This window comes from Perognathus longimembris, chromosome 13 (genome assembly GCF_023159225.1).
Source record: "Perognathus longimembris pacificus isolate PPM17 chromosome 13, ASM2315922v1, whole genome shotgun sequence".
Taxonomy (NCBI): domain Eukaryota; kingdom Metazoa; phylum Chordata; class Mammalia; order Rodentia; family Heteromyidae; genus Perognathus; species Perognathus longimembris.
This window is the reverse complement of record NC_063173.1, coordinates 57095856-57117915: the sequence shown is the minus strand read 5'-3', so window position 1 is coordinate 57117915 and position 22060 is coordinate 57095856. Positions and strand designations below refer to the sequence as shown.

Genomic DNA, 22060 nt, shown 5'->3' with positions numbered 1-22060 from the left:
AGAAGAAACTCCGATTGCCGTTTTCACGGGGATCCCAGGACCTATGGCTATCTGGGCTTCAGGGAGCTCACCTCTAAAGTGCCTCTCTTGCTAGGATTAAGAATGAGAAATTTCTTCAGCAGGTTTTCACAGTCCGTGGACATGTAGAATGGGATCCGATACTTTCCCCTCAGAACTCGCTCCCGTAGCTCCTATGGTTAGAAAGCTTAAATCACCCCAAGCTGATATGCAAGATCCTGAGAGGTAAAGACTGGCTAAGAAGACAGAACTGAAACCCAGTGGGGAGAAGAAAGCCTGTTAAAGCACGTCACTGGAAGGGAAGGGAAGCGAAGCCAAGACCTTGTACACTGTCACTTGACCAGCCAGGGGCCCTGAGCAGACCAGAGTGCAGGGATGAACACACACAATTGAGTGTGCGCAGGTGTGTGTGTGTGTGTGTGTGTGTGTGCGTGTGCATGTGCTGGTACTGGGGCTTGAACCCAGAACCTCACACTCTTACTCTGCATTTTCACTCATGTCTGGTGCTCTACAACTTAGGCCATGTCCTCAATTCTGGCCTTCGGTTAGTTTACTGGAGATAAGAATTTTGAGGATTTGTCTGCCCAGGATGGTTCCAAATTTGATCTTCAGATCTCTGCCTTCTGAGTAGATAGGATTATTGATATGAGGACCAATGCCTGGCTTTCTAGCTCACGATTTATCCCATCTCTTGATACAGGAATTGAGAAGCGAGGTATTAATTCCTACATGTGGAAGACCTAGGCGGGCTTCCAGCTTGATCATCCTGCCTCAAGTCTTTCAAGTGCTGGGATTATAGGTGTGCATCACCACACCAGGCAGGGCTGCCCAGCCAGCTCCTCTCTGAAGGGCTTAAGAAAAATGATGACAGGATAGGCCTAAGACCCAGAGGAAGAGAGGAAACGGAGAGGTAGTGAAAGAATCTAAGCCTGCATTTCACTCCACCTTGAGGTTCTGTCCATCAAAAGGCAAGGATCCGCTGACCAGTGTATAGAGGATGACTCCCAGGCTCCACACATCCACCTCGGGGCCATCATACTTTTTGCCCTGGAAGAGTTCTGGGGCGGCATAAGGGGGACTACCACAGAAGGTATCCAGCTTGTTCCCAAAGGTGAACTCGTTACTAAAGCCAAAGTCTGCAATCTTGATGTTCATATCAGCATCCAAGAGTAGGTTTTCTGCCTGGGAGACAAGATGGAAAATATCAAGGCCCTAAGTGGACCACATTCGCAGGTACTGGCAGGCAGGAGCTGGAGGGGATGGGAGAACCAATGGTAAGTCAACTTGAGTCTCCAGACTTTGCTCAACTCCAGGCCAGGTTTTCAATCAGCATGAACAAACTGAGCAGGAGGAAAGACATGCAGGCCACCCCTCACAGAGGCAGCCACAGCAAAGTTGGGATTTGCAGGCCCACAGACCCTGGGAGCCGTATAAAGCTAGAGGGTCAGGCCCAGGTTTCACAGTCATGCCTTTGAGGACTTACTGGCCGGGAGACTCATAGGTAATCGCTAACTCTCAAGTACCTCGGTTAGAAAGATGGGGTATCCCATGTGCCTTCAAAGCAGCTGTGATACAGCTGTAGCACACTCAAATTGTTTCTTTGGCTGGCCACTAGGACACCTGAAGGACCAGGAAATGGTGGAGAGCTCATGCATTATAGAAAGGGTAGAGCCCTGTGGGGGGTTGGGGCTGGGCATAGGCCTCTATCAGAAGCATTCCTAGGGGTTCCTGGTTGTCTTGGAAATGCCAAAGGCTGGAGTTACCTAAACTCAGGGCGCCATCCAGGAGGTCTGGGAGAGCAGCCAGGCTTACCCAAGGCACAGGAGGTAAGAATATGCCTCACCTTTAGGTCTCTATGGACGATAAACTTCTGGTGACAGTACTGTACAGCAGACACTATCTGAAAGGAAGGAAGGAAGATTAGCGCAGGGACACCTAAAGGGAAGACACATGGGCTGCCCAAGCTGTGACCCCATGACCTGGTTCTAAGTTGCCCACAGTAAAGCAGAGCCCCAAATGCCCTCCCCAAGGCCACATGCTTAGGTAGCTCTGCCTAGACCTATGGAGAGCATGGGTACACCCACCTGACGGAATTTGGCTCGAGCCTCCTTTTCTTTCATCCGGCCGTGAGCTACAAGGTAATCAAATACCTCTCCTGCAAGAGACGGTTGGAGTGCAGTGAGAGCTGGCTGGGGCTAGGAGAGGCGGGGCGCAGCAGGAAGAGGCAGGTCTGCACCTACCTCCACTGGCATACTCCATGACAAGGTAGAGCGTCTTCTCAGTCTCGATGACTTCAAATAACTTCACTGCAAGAGAAAAGGCCAAGCTTAGACTCAGGACAGGGACAAGGTCACCTGTGTCGCCTAGTGTATCCTCTCCCAGGACAAGCTCCCCTCGTACAAGCCAAACCAGGGTGCCAGGGGTAGGGCTGGACTTTACGCCGAGCCTGTCCACAGGTGTTTTTGGCACCCTCCTTGACACAAACTCCAGAAGTCCAGGCCCCAGGAAAGAAGCAAATGGAGACTTGGTATGGGGGAGGAAAAAAGGGGTAACAACTGTTCTCACCTATGTTGGGATGATTCAAAACCTTCATTATTCTCACTTCACGGAAGAGCTGCAAAAGAAAACCACACGGGGTCATGCCTGTTCAACATGGTACCACCGTTAGGTCCCTTCAAACAAAGCCCTCACTAGGATCTCTGCCCAACACAACAAAAAGATATGAAAACCCAAACCAGGTAGGGAGGAGACCTGAGGCGGTGGGCTGGCTCACCGCCGCCCTCTCATGGCTGGGAAGGAGGGGAGGGGAGGAGAGTGGAAAGGGACACTGGTGTGGGACTGGCTCTGGTGACTTGCTCTCCAGGCTGCCTCGGCATTGAGGTGCCAGCCATGCCCTGTCGGCACTACCCAGATCTAGCCTCAAAACAGAAGTGGGGAAAGAGAGCCACATATCTGTGAGTATGCTGTGCCCACGCTCCTTCCCCGGGGCAGTGACCAAACCCCGCTCCATCTGGCTTGGTGGACGGATGGGCACCCATCATCTTCTGACACACACAAGTTGGAGGGCCTGCACTGGGGTAGGGCTCCTTTCTCCTGGGCTTCAAGGTGGTGACAGAAGAAGCCACTCCTATATATAGCTGATGCCAATTTTAATCAAATCCACCTCCACACACTCACGCTCTCTTTGTGAAACAAAATCAGGGGCTCCAAACCATACATTTCCATAAAGAAAGATGACAGAAATGAACTTCTTCCCCCCCTGCGGGGGCCAGAGAACTGAAGGTGAGGTTTTTTAGCTTACAGGCCTTACCACATGCACAAAGAACAGTTAAGGGGGAGGGATAGGAGGGAGAGTAATGGAAGGGAGAGTCTAATCGGGGTACACTGGAAGCATATATGGACATATCAAAATTGATGCCAATAAAGTTGCTAAAAAGGGCTGGGAATATGGCCTAGTGGTACAGTGCTTGCCTTGTATACATGAACCCTGAGTTCAATTCCTCAGACCACATATATAGAAAAGGCCAGAAGCGGCGCTGTGGCTCAACTGGTAGTGTTAGTCTTGAACATAAAGAAGCCAGGGACAGTGCTCAGGCCCTGAGTTCAAGCTCCAGGACTGGCAAAAAATAAGCAAAAATGTTTTTTTTTAAAATTGCTTTAAAAAAACCCAATAGAACAGAACTGGGTATTTGTTCTCATTTTTTTTTTTGGTGCTTTTTGCTTTATTATTATTTTATTTTATTTTGCAGTAGGAGAGAAGTGATTTTCTGGAGATCTAATCCAGGACATGAGAGAAAATAAAGTGAATGTCCCCCTCACTGTCAATGATATACTAGAGTTTTTATGAACTGGAAAATCTCCATTAGCCCAATTTGGACCTTAGCTCCCTTTCTTAGGGCCCAGGTTTTTTGTGGTTTATTCCCTGGCTCAATAGTTACTTTGAATGAAGAAGTAATATTTCCAGGCTTCTAGATCAGAAACAGTAATGGGTAACAGCAGCACTGAAATTAGGCCAGAATTAGGAATCAAGGTTCTGCCAAATGAGTACCACTTGGTCTAGCGGGGCATTCCAGAGGGCCTGGAGCTTCCCAGTCTTGCCTAGAACCCTAAGGGCCAGAGTCATCAATGCTTGTCCTTTAGGAACCATTCTAGGGTCAATGTAAGCTGAGATTAGCCAGTCTAATGATAAGCCTGCTAATAAGTTTGTTTAGAGGCTTAAAATGGCTATAGGTCTGGAGTGGGTACAGCCAGTCAGAGAAAGGTAGGGAGAAATTAGAGGGAGGGAATAGTGGATAAGATGGTCTGGCTGATCCTGGTGATGAACATAACGGCAGGCTAATAGTACATCAAGGACCAGTGGCCTACCCCGTGCCAGCTTCACTCTGCCAAGTGGAAGCCTCTTTCTCTTCCAGGAAACTCCTATCAGGGAAGCCTTGATGATGGCAGCAATGGTTCCTTTCAACTAGACCCTTGAGGGAACAAGCTGGCTCTCGCTGTCAGCATGTCAGGGGAATTCACTCCATGTGCTCTAACTCTGGGGGCACTTCGTCCTCAGTCTTCTCTCCCACTGTACTGTGTAGAGAGTCCTGCCCATTCAATCAGTGACCACAATGTGCTACAGAAATTGAAAATTCCTGGGGTTGGGAATATGGCCTAGTGGCAAGAGTGCTTGCCTCATATACGTGAGGCCCTGGGTTTGATTCCTCAGCACCACATATACAGAAAATGGCCAGAAGTGGCGCTGTGGCTCAAGTGGCAGAGTGCTAGCCTTGAGCAAAAAGAAGCCAGGGACAGTGCTCAGGCCCTGAGTTCACGGCCTAGGACTGGCCAAAAAAAAGAAAGAAATTGAAAATTCCATGAGTTCTGGTGGCTCACACCTGTAAACCTAACTACTCAGGAGGATGAGATCTGAGGATCATGGTTCAAAGCCAGCCCAGGCAGGAAAGCCTGTGAGACTCCTATCTCCAATTAACCAGTAAAAAACAAAAACTAGAGGTATGACTCAATCAAGTGGTAGAATGCCAACCTCAGTGAAAAATAAAACAAAAAACAGGGCTGGGGATGTGGCTTAGGGGTAGAGTGCTTGCCTAGCATGCAGGAAGTCCTGGCTTTGATTCCTTAGCACCACACAAACAGAAAAGGCCAGAAGTGGCACTGAGGCTCTAGAAGTAGAGTGCTAGCCTTGAGCAAAAAGAAGCCAGAGACAGAGCTCAGGCCCTGAGTTCAAGCCCCAGGACTGGCAAAAAAACACACACACAAAAAAAACAAAAATCAAGGGGAGAGTATAAGGCTGTGTGTTCAAGTCTCAGTACAGGTGCGCACACATGCGCACGTGCAAACATACACACACAATCCATTGGCTGCAACCTGAAAAGAGCTAAATCTTAGTGTGAAAATCTAAACAAGTTCAGTTGTAGTAGGAGGGCCAAAAGAACTCTGACTAAGGTAGGGGCACCTCATCTAGAGCCAAAAAGCAGCATCTTTCTTTCTTCCCTTAACTGCCCAGGATGGGGAGACGGAGGTGGAGTGAACAGCTACAGCACAATTTCCCTCTCTCCCTTTTTCTCTTCTTTCTGGTACTGAGGCTTGAACTCAGTGCCTCAGGCCTTGAGCTTGCATGGCTTGCTTGGCCAGACACTTGTCATGCCTCCAGCATGCTGGTTAATTGGAAATGTTATGTTTTTCTTTTCTTTTCCTTTTTTTGTTCTGGTCATAAGGCTTGAATCCAGGGCCTGAGCACCGTCCTTGAGCGTCTTTTGCTCCACTTGAGCCACAAGGTCGCTTCCAGCCTTTTCTGTTTATGTGCTATTGAGGAACTGAACCCAGGGCGTCATGCATGCTAGGCAAGCATTCTACCACTGAGCCACATTCATAGCCCTAGAAATGTAATTCTGTGGACTTTTTGCGGCAGCTGGCTATGAGCCACAGTCTTCCAGGTTGTAGCCGTCTAAGGCGTGAGGATTAGAGGATTACAGGCCTGAGCAACTCCTGCCCAAGCTTCCCTGATTTTTCTGGTCCTATCACTTGTTACTAGTTCTGGGGTAGGTTTGTGTTCCTGCCTGAGGGTTCCTCCACCACCTAAAAAGACTTTAGTGAAATGAGGGGAAGAAAAGTTCAACTTCATCTAGCAAAAACTACATACAAATGATTTTGTGACACCTAGCCAAATGAGGAGAGAAGTGAGAAGGAAAAGTGGGATTATCTATCCTTAATCTAAACACTTTGTTAGAGAATTAGCACTGAGGTTCAGCTTCTAAAAGCTGCAGTGTTCCATACTTGTTCTCCAAAATGGAGCTGACATAGAACCCAGTGGCAAGTTCCCTTGTTCCTCAGCCTGAACTTCTAGAACTAGTCCCCTGATCACTGCACACTTCAGTGTTTCTAGTAATGCTAGGAACATGGTTTCCGCACAGGCCAGATGATAACAAGATGCAGGAAGTAGGCCAGACAAGGAGCTGGGAAGGGGCAGAGATTTTCAGAGGCATGGTGCCTGTGGCCAGAGGCCTCTACGCCCCTCCCTCCCAAGGTGGAGGCACCACAGGGGACCCAATCAAAGCCCTGGAGGAGCAGAGCACAGGGAAGGAGTGGTAGGCACCATGCACTGGCCAGAGGTCATTACATCCCTGACCTGAGGGAGGCTTGGAAAGGGACGAGAGTGCAAGACACTTACTTTCTGAAGGCTGGAGGAGTTCAGTTGAGTTTTGTCAATAATCTTCACAGCTACCTGAACACAAGACAGAAATCCCAAGATCATGTCGATGACCAAGCTAAATGGAGGGTCTGACTCCATTTCCTGCTTTCCACCTGGTGGCTCTGAGCATCCCTGTCTGCTCTCCGTTCTGCTGACATGGAAGAGGCTGGCTGCCAAGTGCCACCCCTCTGCTGGAGTGCCCAGAGGATGGGAAGCTGATGCCATCCCAGCCCCAGTGCTCACCTCTTTCCCAGTCAGGATGTGCCGGGCCAACTTCACCTTGGCAAAGTTACCCTTGCCAATGGTCTTAAGGAGCCGGTAGTTGCCAATATGGGGCTGCTCGTCAGCAGAAGTGGCTGAGTTGCGGCCCCGCAGCATGTTGGACTTACTGCTGGGCTTGGAATCAAGGTGTCCCAAGGTGGGCTGCAAGATGGAAACAGACAGACTCTTACATGCTGTCCTTCCTTCCAGTCACCTCAGCCCCTGCCCTCAGCTCTCTACAAATACTGCTAAGAGGTTGGGATGGAGAGGCTGTCTCCATGGTGCTGGTAAGCATGCAAGCAAGTGTAAAGATGGCAGAACAAAAAAGAACAAGGAGGACATGACAGTCTCTACTGCAAGGGAGCACAGATCAAATCCAGTGCCAAGAACTCAGGAGCATCAGAGCTCAGGACCAGAGCTAGTCCACCCTTGGGGCACAGGGCTCCTCTGCCTCAGCTGCAAGATGCAATCTCCTACCATCCTCGTGCTCACTTGAAGAGTTGCAGGAGCAGCATGGCCTGAACCTCACTGCCACCCAACCCCAGTGCATTTATCTTTACTATTTACCACTATGAATGTATTTGCTGTGACTCTCAGAACGAAAGCCCATGGAGGCCAGTATGTGTGTCTTTTATTTACTTACTGACTCATCTCTGCATCTAGAGACTGTACTATGATCAGTGTTCAATGAATCCTCATACAACAAATGAACTGAATGACCGGGTCTTAGGCAAGGTAGCAGTCTGTCCTGCTCTGCTCTCCTTATATACATAAGGCTGGGAGGACACAGGAGTTACAACTGGCTGTGAACAGGTATAAGAACAGAACTCAAAAAGCACATGATTCAGATGAAAACATAGCTGGATGAAGACTTGCACATTCCTCAAAGTGCTAAACACAGGGACCATGGGACCCAGCAATTCCATTCCTAGGTATATTCCCAAGGGGAATGAGGACCCATGTCCTCACAAAGTCCTGTCCACTAATGTTCATGGCAGCATAATCCATAATGGCCAAAAAAGGAGAGATAAATGTCTACCAACTGACAAATGTGGTGCATATCCATACAATGGAATATTAGTTGGCTACAGAAAGAAATATAATCCTGGCTACTCAGGAGGCTGAGATCTGAGGATCACAGTTCAAAGCCAGCCTAGGTAGGAAAGTCCATGAGACTCTTATCTCCAATGAACCACCAGAAAACTGGAAGTGGCACTGTGGCTCAAAGTGGTAGAGCACTAGCCTTGAGCTGAAGAGCTCAGGAACAGCACCTAGGCCCAGAGTTCAAGCCCCACAACAAAAAAGGAAGGAAGGAAGGAAGGAAGGAAGGAAGGAAGGAAGGAAGGAAGGAAGGAAGGAAGGAAGGAAGGAAGGAAGGAAGGAAGGAAGGAAGGAAGGAAGGAAGGAAGGAAGGAAGGAAGGAAGGAAGGAAGGAAGGAAGGAAGGAAGGGAGAAAGAAAGAGAGAGCGAGAGAAAGGAAGGTATGGTGGCACATGTCTATAAGCCTATTTGGGAAGTGGAGACAGCAGAATCTCAGGTTCAAGGTCAATCTGTGGTAGGTATAGTGCTTAGTATTCATGAGGCCCTGGGTTCAAGAATTGACACATGCTATAACATGGGACAATTTTGAAGACATTAAGTGAACAAAGTTGGTCACAAAGGAGCACGTGTTGTGTGATTCGTTTATTTAAACGTCTGGAGCAGACATCTTAGATAAGAGTATAGACTAGTGATTATCTTGGGCTGAGGAAGGAGCCTGGTGGGAGAATCATTAAGTAGCCTGGCGCCAGTGGTTCATGCCTGTAATCCTAGCTTCTCAGGAGGCTGAGATCTGAGGATCACAGTTCAAAGCCAGCTCAGGCAGGAAAGTCTGTGAGACTCTTATCTCCAATAAATTACTCAGAAAAAGCCAGAAGTGGCACTGTGGCTCAAGTGGTAAGAGTGCTAGCCTTGAGCACAGAGAGGCTCAAGGACAGAACCTAGGCCCTGAGTTCAAGCCCCAGGACTGGCAAAAACAAACAAACAACTTTAAGTATCTGTACAAAGGAATTTCAACTCAACAAATGTGAATTCTTCTCAGAGTAATGAAAATGTTCTAAAATCAATCGTGGTTATAGATACACAGCTCTAATAAAAGCCAGTGAGTGGGTAGGTTGCATGTTATGTGAACACCGAATAGAACTTCAAAGATAGTGTAGTCTACCTCTCATTCCAAGCCCATCACTGCAGCACACTAAGCCTAAGCTGGGGCCAGTGCCCCATCCCAGAGCCTCTAAAGCTGCCTTGCAAGCTTTGAAGGAGACAGTTTGGAGGACAGGAGGGCAACCGGCAGAATATGAGTCAAGGCTCTTCCTTTCACAGCTCCTCCTGACTCTAAGGGAAGCCCTCAAAACCACAGAGAAAACAGTGTGACTTGCTACAACCCAATGAACTGTCCAGGGTCCCCTGGCAAGCATCTGTGGGTTCCACACATGCTCCCTGAACAGAAACAAGGAGTCTGATTCTGACTCCGCTTCCCTAATGTGTTCACACGGGGCTTCTGCATAGCTGCTAGTTTTCCAAAAGTCTCTTGGAGAAGAAGAGACCCCGTATATGCCAGAAGAGCTCCTCTGCTGTAAGTCCCCACTGTCCCTCATCACTGTCGTCCCCCCCCCCCCCCCCCTTCCCCAAGCCCTACTGTCTGTCCATGTCAGCTGCAGAGTTCTCTGGCCCATTTTCTCCACACATCCCATAGCTCACCTACCCCAGCATTTGTTAGACAATCAGATTTTCAAATACCCGCTCTTCGTAGGGAACTCAGGAGCTCACAACTCTTGGTGCCTCAGGGGGATTGGCTTCCTGAAGGCCCTCTAAGCCCACAGGTCTTGAAGGCCTGGCCTCCACAGTCACCTCTTAGCACCGTCCTCCTGACAAGCTGACACCCTCCCAGGAAACCTTGGACAAGAGAAACCTCCTCTCTTCTCTGACTCTCATGAGAGGAAGATGGCCAGGGAAGTTTTCATGGCAATCCCTTCCTCCCTTCCTCCCTTCCTTCCTTTTGGTAGTACTGAGGTTTGAACTCAGGGAGCTGAGCTTGCTAGGCAGGCACTCTACCACTGAGCTATACCCCAACCCCTTTCTTTGGTCACTGATGAATCTGCTAAGACTCTTGACATAGCCCTTTTCTGAGGGCACAATCCAATGGCAGCTTGAGTTTGGCAGTGTTCAAGTCCTGAACATCTAGAATAGGGACTTAGTATCTACTTGGAGTTTCTCTTTGCCCCTCTGAAGATCAATCTCAGAGTGCCACAGGGCATCCCTCTTGCTGTATCTGGCCATCCAGGGACTAATCTATGTGATATAGCAGGATAGTATTTCCTGCCAGTGGCTCCTAGACTTCACGGAGCATCAAACAACCACAAGTGGGACTTAATCAACCTCTTCCTTATTAGAAATGTAGATACCACAGACAAACTTCCAGAGCTCAAATCCTCCTATGTAACTCACACTAACTCTACTACTATCAATATTTTCCTTAAGATGGAGGTGGGATGGGGAAATAACCACCCAATAGACTTGTGTGGAGTGTTCAAGGAGGTCCCTGGTCCACAGAAAGAGGTTTATGACTTGACTCCCAACCTACTAGCTTTAGGTTCCTTATATGTAAAGTGACTACTTCTCATTGATACAGGAGAGAATACATACAACATATGCTATCCAATATTCAATAAAGAAAATCAAGCCAGGAGTCAGAGGCTCATGCCTTAATCCTAGCTACTCAGCTACTCTGGAAGCTGTAATCTGAGATCAGGTTAGAAGTCAGTCCTGGTGCCAGGGGATGGTGGTTCATGCCCGTCTATAATCCTAGCTACTCAGGAGGCTGAGATCTGAGGATCGTGGTTCAAAGCCAGCCTGGGGAAGGAAAGTCTATGAAACTCATCTCCAATTAACCACCAGAAAATCGAAGTGGCACTGTGGCTCAAGTGGTAGACCGCTAGCCTTGAGGCTCTTTGAAGAGCACAGGGACAGCATCTGGGCCCAGAGTTCAAAGCACACAACCAACCTCCCTTCCCCCTTTCTGCCAAAAAAAAAAAAAAGAAAAAAGAAAAAAAAAGTCAGTCCTGGCAGGAAAGTCTGTGAGACCTTTTTGTTTTGTTTTGGTCAGTTGTTGGGCTTGAACTCAGGGCCTGGGTGCTGTCCCTGAGCTCTTTTGCTCAAGGCTAGTACTACAACATTTGAGAAGCACTTTCTGGTTTTCTGATGGTTAACTGGAGATAAGAATCTGTGGACTTTGCTGCTGAGGCTGGCTTCCAGCTGCAATCCTCAGATCTCAGACTTCTGAGTAGGCAGGATTAAAGGCGTGAGCCACCAGTGCCTGGTCTGTGAGACTCCTATCTCCAATTAACCACAGAAAAGCCAAAAATGGAGTTGTGGCTCAAGTGCTAGCCTTGAGCAAAAAATCTCAGAAACAGCACCAAGGCCTGAGTTCAACCCCCAGTAACAACACAAAGGGGGATGGATAACAATTATGTCTTTAAATGCTATAGTCCACTAAACCAGAAAGTCCAGTGGTCAACAACTTTCTGCATCTGAACTGAGCCAACTACAGGGAAGAGGGTTCAGGCTAAGCCTCCTATTGGCTGCTGCCAGATCTCAGCCTCTATAGTCTTTGCAAGGATGAAGTGGACTCAGGCACTCAGCTAGGGTGACTGTAAAGGCTGGTCCTAACCTGGGTGCCCAGCACAGAGAGAAGAGGTCCTGTTTGTTCAGGGCCCTGGAAAGCAGTGAGCCCTGGCATCTGTTCTTTGATTACCTGTCCCAGAGCTACCAACTCCCTTTTTAGACCTGTGCTATCCAACTCCTCAGACTCAAATCACAGTCTTTCTCTTAGTCCCAGGTCTCATGTGTTCCACAGGATGGATATACATATAGGACAGGGTTTGGAAAGTCCACTGGGAAGAGCAGACAAAGAACGAAGTACAGAAGGGGAGAGATTCCCACAGACAAGGCCTCTTAGCCAAGGTCCCAGGTAAGGCAACTCTTGAGGTCCCCCTTGCTGCTCTGAAGGACGAATAGGTAAGATTACAGGGTGGCTGTTACGGGGACAGAATTTCTCTTCTATGGTATAGACCACATCCATTCACCTTGGCCCCAGACCTGATCAATAAGTTGGTAGACTGAGAGGCCTGACCACTGTTCTGGACCAAAGAAACTGGTCAAGTTTCAAAGATCTGGCCAAGGAACTGCTCTCTTCACCTCTAGCCTCCCTGCTCACAGGAAGGTGTACAACAGTAGACTCCCAAGGTCTCCCCAGTGAAAGCAAAACCACTGCTTTCAAGCAGCTTTTAGGAAAAACAAGGATACTCCTGTAAGGCCATATTTAAACCAGATGGCAGGCCAAGTAGGTTCCTAAGCCAGCTCTGGGACAAGAAAAGGACAGGAGAGAGGGCAGGGCGTGGAAGGGAAGAGAGAGAGCTATGGCTCTACTGGGTCCACCTGGGCCCTTCAGCCTGGGATCTCAGAACCTGGCCTAGGCATAGTGCCAGGCTCACCCGGAAGACAGTCTCCACCCTGAGAGGCCCGGCGCTGACTCAGACAGGCAGCCTCCCCAGCCCTAAGTGCTGGAGGCTCTACCAACTGTTCTACCCTCCAGAAGTGAGGCTCTAGGGATCTGCACTCGGACTGGCCTCCCGTGGCCTGAGGTTTCCTCACGGATGGAACAGGTGACAGGCAGAGTGAGCCTGGGCCAGCAGAGTATTCCTTGGGCACCTGCCCGGCTGGGTCCTCACCCTAGCACCTAAGAGCCCTCTGGGCTTGTTTGCCGCAAGCCTCTTTTGGCCTCCGCCTGTCCCAGCAGATTAGAGCTGAGGGAAGACTGGGCTCTTTGAGGGAAGACTCGGCTCTAGGTGTTTGCTGGTTTTCCTTTCCTGGCTCCTAGACCCCTGGACAGCCCTTCCTGTGAATTTTACTACCCAACACTAGTGCCAGGGGCACTCAACAATTCTCAAAAGATCCTGTGTTTGAGGTGGGAAGGAGAAAAGGGCAGTCCCAGGGGCAAAAAGGGGAAAACATACCCGGCTGGAGAAAGGGACAAGGACTACCAGCGACTTCCATTCAGCAGAACCTGTCAGGCAGCAAGGGCAAAGTACAGAGGCTGAGAAGAGCCAGGCCCAGGGCGGGGGCTACCGGCTCAGCCAGCCACCCTTACTCAGCCGGTGCAGGCGACACCTTCCACCACCTCCTCAGTGAAAAGGTGCAAAGCAGCCAGGCCAAGCGGTTCCTGCCTGGGAACCCGGACTGTGTCGCAACCGAAACCACCACTAGCAGACAGAAAGAGAGAGACAGAGAGAGAGAGAGAGACAGAGACAGAGAAAGTTTGGCAAGGAGAGCAACAAGGACAACCAAGACTTCCTGAGGGCCAGGAGGCCTGATGGTCTTAGAAGAATGAAACTGTGGGACAGTACACCAAAAGTAGGGGGAAGAAAGGAGTAGGAGAGGAGGGAGCAGGAAGAGAGACAGAGAAAGAGGCGGGTTTAGAACAACTTCCTTCTCCCCTCCCCCTGCCCTCTCCTCCCCGGAAGTGGGCTGCCCCACCCACCTGAGGTGCCCTGCTGGGTAACAGCTGGAGAGGGTGAGGAGGAAACTCACTCTAGCCAGGGCTGTCGTAAAGCCCTTATCTCACCTGCAGCAGGTGGGACTAGGGCAGGGGCAGATCCTTCTAACAAGGCCTTAAACCTGGCTCAGAGGATGAGGTGTGACTCAGATGTGCTAACCCAGAAGGGCAACCAGCCAAAGTAGGGAGGGTGCAAGCAAGCCCATAGTGGTCTAACAAAAGCAGCATTTAACCTTAGAAAAATGCCTACTGCTTAACCACCAAACTTTTTTTGGTCAGTCCTGGGGCTTGAACTCAGGGCCTGGGCACTGTTCCTGGGCTTCCTTTGCTCAAGGCTAGCACTCTGGGCTGGGGAATCTGGCCTAGTGGCAAGAGTGCTTGCCTCGTATACATGCCCTGGGTTCAATTCCTCAGCACCACATATACAGAAAATGGCCAGAAGTGGCGCTGTGGCTCAAGTGGCAGAGTGCTAGCTAGCCTTGAGCAAAAAGAAGCCAGGGACAGTGCTCAGGCCCTGAGTCCAAGGCCCCGGGACTGGCAAAAAAAAAAAAAAAGAAAAGAATGAGATGTTTAATTCTACCTTATACAACCCAAACATGCCTTCTAAGTCCTTCCCAGTCCTGTTTCTAGATGCCTGCTCTTAGGTTCCCACTTACTTTGTCCCCCAAACAATACTGCTTCTCTGAGAGCCTAAAGTCTCCTTACCCCATCCTCCTGTAAAGCACTGCAATCCTGCATGTTTTGAGTGCAGGGTAAGCCATCCCTCTGGAATGAGGACAACTTCAGGTCAGGGACCCATTTGGCCCCCTCATCCTCTCCAGCACTCAAGGCTAGCATCTTTCCCACTGAGCAACTGCAAAAAGCCTCCTCTTAAGGTGTCTTCCCATTTGGGAAGGACCAAGATCGCAACTAAGTACATTACCACTGAAGACCATGTTACTCAGTGGTGTCAGGGGTGGCCCAGACTGACTTTTTTGGGGGAGGCGCCAGTACTGGGGAGCTTGAACTCAGGGCTCATGCTTTAACTTTTTCACTCAAGGCTCCACTTCTGGCTTTTTGGTGGTTAATTGGAGATGAGTCTCAAAGCTTTCCTGTCCGAGCTCGCTTTGAACCCCAATCCTCAGATCTCAGCCTCCTGAGTAGCTAGGATGACAGGTATGCGCCATTGGTGCCGGGTTTAGAAGTGACTACCACATGCCTGGCACTAATGCTTCCTCTGCCTTCGGCACACATGGAAGGTGGTGTCCCCTTTGCCATGAAGAAACTGTCCTCAGAGATTGTGTCTGGCAGGCTCTGAGCACAAAGCTACGCTGGAACCCAAGACCTTCCTACCCTCACCCCCCCCATCAGCACGTGTTCATTTGTCCCCCTTATTAATCTCTCCTCAATGCCTTATTTTTATTGAGGGTGGGGGCTTCAATTTGAACTCAGAACGTCCGGTTTGCTGGGCAAGCACTACTACAGAAACTCCCCTCTGACATTCTTGTTATTTAGTTATTTTTCAGAGTGAGTCTCATTTTTCTTTGCATCCCCCTGGGGCCAACCTCAGATACTACCCATGCCTCCAGCATTGCTGGAAATACAGGCACGATCCACCACACCCTGCATTTCTCAACCCTTCTTGATGTGAATTAGCTCTCTTGCATAGGTTTGCACTACACAGATAGCAGGAGGAGAGTCACCTGGTTACAGGAACAATGTAGATCTTCCACCGAGGCCGGAGGTAAGTACGGCCAGAGGGGTGTCACACTGCCCGCCCCTGCACAGTGGGCTCGGTCATGGTTTATCTGGATGCTGCACTCAGGCTCCCTGGGACCACCTGCCCCTTCACTCACTGGCAGACTCAGAAGCCAGAACAGGATCACACAGCTGTCTCCAGTTTCCGGGGTGACAGGATTCCTTCCTCAATCCAATGTGCGGGGGTCAGCATAGAATATTGTAAAGTGAGGAAGTAGCAAACATTGACCTCAAAGAGAGAGGCCAGGGAGGACTCAGGTGCAGTCATAGGGTTGAAACAGGTCCTTCAACCTTTCCTCCTCCTCCTCCTCTCCCTCACCGAATCTACTAGCCTTCTTCACATCTTTCGATCCTCAGCAACTGTCACTCTCAACTGCCACAGGCCAATAAACCCGGAGCATTCTGGGTAGGAGAGAACTTGAAAACTGCTCTGCACTTAGCAGTAGGGAGGCCTCCAAAATTAACCGGGATGGTTTCACATGGGGAATACCCAACAGTCCCCTGATATTCCATTGTAGAAGAAGCACAAAGGGCTATTCCCTGTTTCCTAGCCAGAGTCAATCAAGTGCCTCACCGATGAAAGAAACCAGCATAACTTGCAACTTACACCAACAAGGTGGTTTGCTGACCTTTACCTTCTGTGCTGCAACCCTCACCCTAAGGGCAAGGAGACCAGCAATGCAGCCTAGCAGGGAAGGGAGCCTGTAGGCCTCAAAGGCACAGGAGTCAGAGCCTACAGGGGAAGAGCAGGTAGCAAAGACTGAAAGGAGAGATGGGGATAGCTTACTGCATTCATGTCTAGAAACCACAAGGCAATAGCACTCATCAGCCTCCAGTCTTCAGAGCCACTGTAAGTGCTGTAAGTGCTCAGCACCAAGGCTCCAGTTTCCAACACTGCCTCATCCCTGAGAATTCTTGGTCCTGGTTTCTGGCTGTTGCTCCAGCAGCTGGGGCGAGATAGGTGTTTTATGGAGCATCTAACTATAACCAGGGCCAGTTACAAAGTTCAGCAAGATCTGGTTCAAAAGGGAAAGTGCGGAGAAGATGCCTAGGCTAGCAGGCAGAGCAAATAGCCTTAGAGCAAGCACACCTTTGCTACTTAGTTGACTGAACCTGAGCAACATTATGTGACTCCTCCAATATGGAACATGAGAGCTGTAGCCATTTCATGGGTCGGAGTGAAGATCAAAGAGGAGTGAGCACCCATGCCCACCTCAGTGCTGTCTGATGCTTTCTATTATCTCCCCACTTGTTTCCCACTCATAGGTTTCTCTGGATTCTGAGGAGAGCTGTAATCTCCAGGAATTTGCCTACAAGTACCAGTGTACCTAAGCTGATTCCTACTACCCTGGTACTCCTTTGAGAACAAGGAAATTCCTGCCATGACTATGCTGTCAGTCAAAGAGAACACTCTTTGCTAACATAACAAGAAGCCACCCTGCCATGGGGCCGGGGTGGGAGGGCATCTGCACAACTGCTGGATGTGCAGCCCAAAGGAGGACAAAGGTGGTCCTGCCAGGTGCTGCCTGGGCTCTTCTCATTAATAACTTAACTCTTTCTTTCTAGATAGGGCCCAACAAACAGCTGACATACCATATACCGTACCACATGGTGTCACGGGCTGGGGGAAGCTCACATTGCCAGCCTTGCGCTTCATTTGGCTCCTCCTGTACCAGTGGGTTTCTGTAACCATGGAGACCAGTGAGTTCCTCCATATCACAGGAGAACCAGCATGCCAGCAGCCCAGGCTCTGGGGATGGGGGTGGTGGGGGGAGGCAGAAAGCAGCCTGCAGCATAAAGGCTTGGCTCACTTCACAGGACTGACTGTGGGGAGGGGATGGATACCAACCAGCCCTCTTCCTAATCTAAGCTCATTCTTTTTGCCTACTAGCTTGTTTTAGGCATGTTCTCTGGACTCAGCCCCACTGTCAGGTACTGGGAAGCTGGATGTGGCTTAGTGCTTAGAGCTGGGGTTAGGGTCCTGACTCCTTTAGCCTAGCTTCCACAAAGGAGGAGGAAGAGCTATCCAGAGGCGCACACACTGCAGGTCATCTCACACACAATGCTTTCTCTTAAGTGATCCAGGGAAGTGAGAATTCCTCTCCCTGTTCCTCTCAAATTTGCTCATGTTCTCAGCTAGGAGCAGCTTCTCCCTTCTCAGAGCCCTTATAGCCCACTCTTACTATCCATTTCTTCTTAACTTCTTCATCCTCTGGAGGTCTAAGTGTGTCTTCTATGCCCCTAGTGCCCAATTGTGGGTGCCCACACCCAACTGGTTTGTGTTAAAATGCTGCAGAATATGATAGGTACAACTTTTTGGTTTTTTTTTTTTGGGGGGGGGGGCAGTCCAAGGGCTTGAACTCAGGGCCTGGGCACTGTCCCTGAGCTTTTGCTCAAGGCTAGCACTCTACCACTTGAGCCACAGTGTCACTTCTGGCTTTTCTGTTCACATAGTACTGAGGAATTGAACCCAGGGCTTTATGCATGCTAGGCAAGCACTCTACCAGTAAGCCACATTCCCAGCCCTAGGTACCTGATCCTGAAAGTTGCCTTCCCCTGACCTCCAAGGGATTAGACAAGGACAGAGGAAAGAAGACCAAAACATCTTGTTGGAATACCCATTTCTTCTCTTTCAAGGTACTTGTTGCCCTTCAAGCTGGTTAAGTTAATAGTATCTGTCAAAGTACCTGTTAATATTATGTCAAAAGGAGGACTAAAGTCTGTTTTAGTCATGGACAAAACGATGACTAGAATAGCACCTGGTAAAGTCATGAACAAATAAACATTCAAAGATGAAAAAATGTTAGGGCCCAGGCACTGGTGGCTCATGCCTGTAATCAGTCCTAGCCTCTCAGGAGGCTGAGATCTGAGGACTGCCCAAGCAGGAAAGTCTATGAGACTTTTAACTCCAATTTAACCACCAGAAAACTGGAAGTGGCTCAGTAGCTCAAAGTGGTAGAGTCCTAGCCTTGGGCATAAAAGGTCAGGGACAGTGCCCGGGCCCTGAGTTCAAGCCTTACAAATGACCAAAAACAAAAACAAACAAACAAAAATGTGCTAGGGTGTCTTCATGACCATCTTTGAGACCCACACTGACAACCCATGTCAGGTACTCATCAGACAACATCCAAGTCACCATCCCCTTTCTCCTCACAGAGGGGAGCCCTCTCCCCCGTGACTCCACTAGGTCCTCTCGTCTTAAGACAGTCCTCACTCACTACCTTCAATACCTCTGATTCTCTGCAATCAAAACTGTCATGTAGGAAACTGGGTGTCAGTGGCTTGCCTGTAATCCTAGCTACTCAGGAGGCTGAGGTCTGAGGATCACGGTTCAAAGTCAGCCTGGACAGGAAAGTATGTGAGATTGTTATGTCCAATTAACCACCAAAGAGCTGGAAATGGCCCAAAGTGGCACAACACTAGCCTTGAGCACAAAAGCTCAAGGACAGTGCCCAGACCCTGAATTCAAACCCCAAGACCCACACACTCCATCACCAACAAATCAAAACAACAACAGAAAAAGCCTTCATGTGGCTAGGTAGATGAGTGCTGGTACCTAGTAATCCTAGCTACTCAGGAGGATGAGATCTGAGGATCACAGTTCAATGACAGTTCAGGCAGAAAAGTCCATGAGAGAGAGAGAGAGAGAGTGTGTGTGTGTGTGTGTCAGTCCTGGGACTTGAACCCAGGGCCTTGGCACTACCCTGGACTTTCCTGCCTGATCTGGCTTTGAACTGCGATCCTCAGATCTTAGCCTCCTGAGTGGCTAAGATTACAGGTGGGAGCCACTAGTGCTTAAGTCCATGAAGTACTTATTTCCAATTAACCAGAAAAGGCCAGAAGTAGATCTGTGGCTCAAGTAGTAGAGTGCCAGTCTTGAACTTAAAAAGCTAAGAGACAGCACCCAGGCCCTAAATTCAAGCTCCAGTTCTGGTACCCCCTTTACCCCCCCAAAAAAAACCCAAAACAAAAACCCATCATGTATTGCCAAGAGAACGTAATGAAATGTTCACTAGACATTCTAGAAGCTACTGACTGGGGAGGTAGCAATGACTTGTATAAGGACCACAGGAAACATTTGTTTACCATCTGCCACACTCAGACCTCTACTGTAGTATATTTCCTCCTGGAACCAATGTGCTGATTTTAGTCCCTATTAACCCTAGGGTACTCAAAAAATGCACTCATACACACCTGCCTCCAGCTTTCCTGCACTGAGCAACATTCCTACCCTGTCCCCTCCCCAAAATGTCTCCTTACAGGCAAGCAAAGGAACTAAAAACAGCAGCAGTGGGGAGCTCAGTGACTCACTCAGCACAACCATCTCCTCCCAGAAGCTCCTGTCTTCTCTTGGGGCTTTTGCCAACACAAAGTAACAAAGAAGTATGAGAGCTTTAAAAAAACAAAACAAAACAAAAAAACACCTCGGAATTTATGCAACAGCCTTTCTACCTGGGTGCAAACTTAAGCCTTTGTTCCTGCCCTGCCCCAAATAGCACCCTTACAGTAGTAGCAGTAGCTTTGTGGCTTTAAGAACAGCAAGCAGGCTGGAAGCTAGAATGTGCTGAACAAGACTGGTGCCTCTTTCCATTGCATCTTCCATGCAAAAGGAAAAGCTACTGCCCCTTCTCCTCCAGGTTTCAAGAGGGAGCCAAACAAGGAAGAAGAAATAGCGGAAACATTTTTGGGACTAACTTTGCTGTCCTGGAAGTCACCATGGCCAGAGGTCAGAACGATGAGCTAGAGAAAAAGTAGCAGAATCCACCCAAGACCATCCCTGACACTCTGGCTTTACAAACTCCTCCTCAGGCCAGACATTCGGCACTGCAGCCGCTCCACTTAACTGACTTGTTCTCTCCAGAAGCAAAGTCCCCTGGGCTCCTCCTCCTCGCAAGCAGAGGTGCTCTCTGCCCAACTGAAGCAGTTGCTTACCCACAGGGAACAGGAAAATCGGGTGACAATGAGACCCTGTGCACACCTGTCCCCAAGAACGAACACTGGTGAGTGCAGCTCTCCTGGAACAGCCCTAGGTGGAAAAGGGTGCTTCTTTTTCATTTTTGTTGCTTGGCATCTAAGAAAGCTTATACAATAGATACAATGCCAGGATGACCCAAGTAGAGACCACTTCCACAAGCACATGTAAATGTGCTACAATGCCTTCCTCAAGACCCCCCCAACTTAGCAGAAGTTCCCTTTTTGGAAGTGGCAGATAGCTCAGTGATATTGTACTTGCCTATCATAAGCCAGGCCCTGGGTCTATTCCTAGCACTGCCAGAAAGTTCCCTTCTGAGAAGAATTAATCTCCCAGAGAAACAGGCTGTCAATGGAGGCTGTGTTCTCAAGCTAGTCCATGAGGGAGTCCAATAATGTGAAGTAGAATTGAACTGTACTAAAGTGAAGCCATAGTTTAGTATAAGAAAATGAATTCCAAGTTCCAACTTAGAACCTTGGGATCCACTAGTACCACAGATCTTGTGGCACTAGCCTGGGTTAGGCTGTGACAAGAGATCACATAGGAGGGCTTTAAAGCAGTTAGGGTCACTAGCGCTTGTGGTGGAAAGAGGGCCTGAGGACATACAACCCAAGATAGAGAAGAGGCTGGAAGAAAGGAATCTTGAATGAGTACTGCCTTCCAAGAGAGGGCAGGGAAGCCCAGGGAGGAAAATCTGTGGCTATAGGGAAGAAAAAAAGGACCCTGTGACAGTACCCTGACTAGCTGGAGCCAATGTCTTTGGAGCTGCCGACTATGTGTGCCACTAAAACAGAGATGTGGCTCCAATCCACTTTCTAGGCTTGCTATCTCCACAGTTCAACTCTAGGCTGCAGGCACTGCAGCTGCTCCACTTAACTGACTTGTTCTCTCCAGAAGCAAAGTCCCCTGGGCTGCTCCTCCTCAAGGGCAGAGGTACTCCCTGCCCATCTGAAGCAGTTGCTTATCCACAGGGAACAGGAAAATCGTGTGACAGTGAAACCTTGTCACCAAGTGACTATGACCACATCAGGGACCTGGCTCACCTGCCTTAGAAGTAGAGGGCTCCTTTGTCAGCAGTTCAGTGAAGACTTGGAAGTCCAAGCTTCTCTGTGAGACCCCAGCAGGTGGCAGCTAATGGCTCTAAGCCTTGGGTGTCCTTCCAACCAAACACTGTTGTTTAATTACTGGCAGCAGTGACAGTTTTGCTCTAGGGCCCTAGCTGTTTGTACTCTCAGCCTAGGATGCTTTGCAAACAGATGACTTCTATTACAAGTGCTTTCTTCTTTTTGGGGGTGCTAGTACTGCAGCTTTAACTCAGAGCCTCAGGCTCTACCTTAGCTTAAGGCTGGTACTCTACTACTTGATCCACAGCTCCAGATTTTTGGTGGTTAATTGGAGATAGGAATCTCACAAACTTTCTTGCCTGAGTCATCAGCAGGCTTTGAACTGTGATCCTCAGATCCCAGCCTCCTGAGTATCTAGGATTACAGGCAGGAGCCATGAATGCCTGGTTATAAGTGACTTCTTTGTTTTGTTTTTTGACAATCCTGGGGCTTGAACTCAGGGCCTGAGCACTGTCCCTAACTTCTTTTTGCTCAAGGCTAGCACTCTACCTCTTGAGCCACAGCGCCACTTCTGGCTTTTTCTATATATGTGGTGCTGAGGAATCAAACCCAGGGTTTCATGTATATGAGGCAAGCCCTTCACCACTAGGCCATATTCCCAGCCCCTATAAGTGACTTCTTGAAAGTACCTTTATAGTTCATATTTTCAGAGGCCCCCTGGAAGA

At 49.1% G+C, this 22060-nt stretch overlaps 1 protein-coding gene across 6 annotated transcripts in view; it reads right to left on the bottom strand.

The window, feature by feature from the left end:
* The window catches only part of Mark2 (microtubule affinity regulating kinase 2), a 68995-nt gene that overhangs the window by 8984 nt on the left and 37951 nt on the right, over positions 1 to 22060 (bottom strand). For 5 of the 6 annotated variants that reach the window (XM_048361224.1, XM_048361226.1, XM_048361227.1 and 2 more), the window contains exons 2-9: positions 6953 to 7132; positions 6689 to 6742; positions 2584 to 2632; positions 2259 to 2324; positions 2103 to 2173; positions 1862 to 1918; positions 964 to 1200; positions 72 to 191 (exon numbers count right to left, since the gene is read on the bottom strand). In XM_048361224.1, coding sequence (XP_048217181.1) covers positions 72 to 191; positions 964 to 1200; positions 1862 to 1918; positions 2103 to 2173; positions 2259 to 2324; positions 2584 to 2632; positions 6689 to 6742; positions 6953 to 7087 — 789 coding nt within the window. In that variant the 5' untranslated portion in view covers positions 7088 to 7132. Of the gene's footprint in view, positions 1 to 71; positions 192 to 963; positions 1201 to 1861; positions 1919 to 2102; positions 2174 to 2258; positions 2325 to 2583; positions 2633 to 6688; positions 6743 to 6952; positions 7133 to 13023; positions 13441 to 22060 lie in introns of those variants that run through there. The other variant, XM_048361223.1, reaches the window with a different exon arrangement.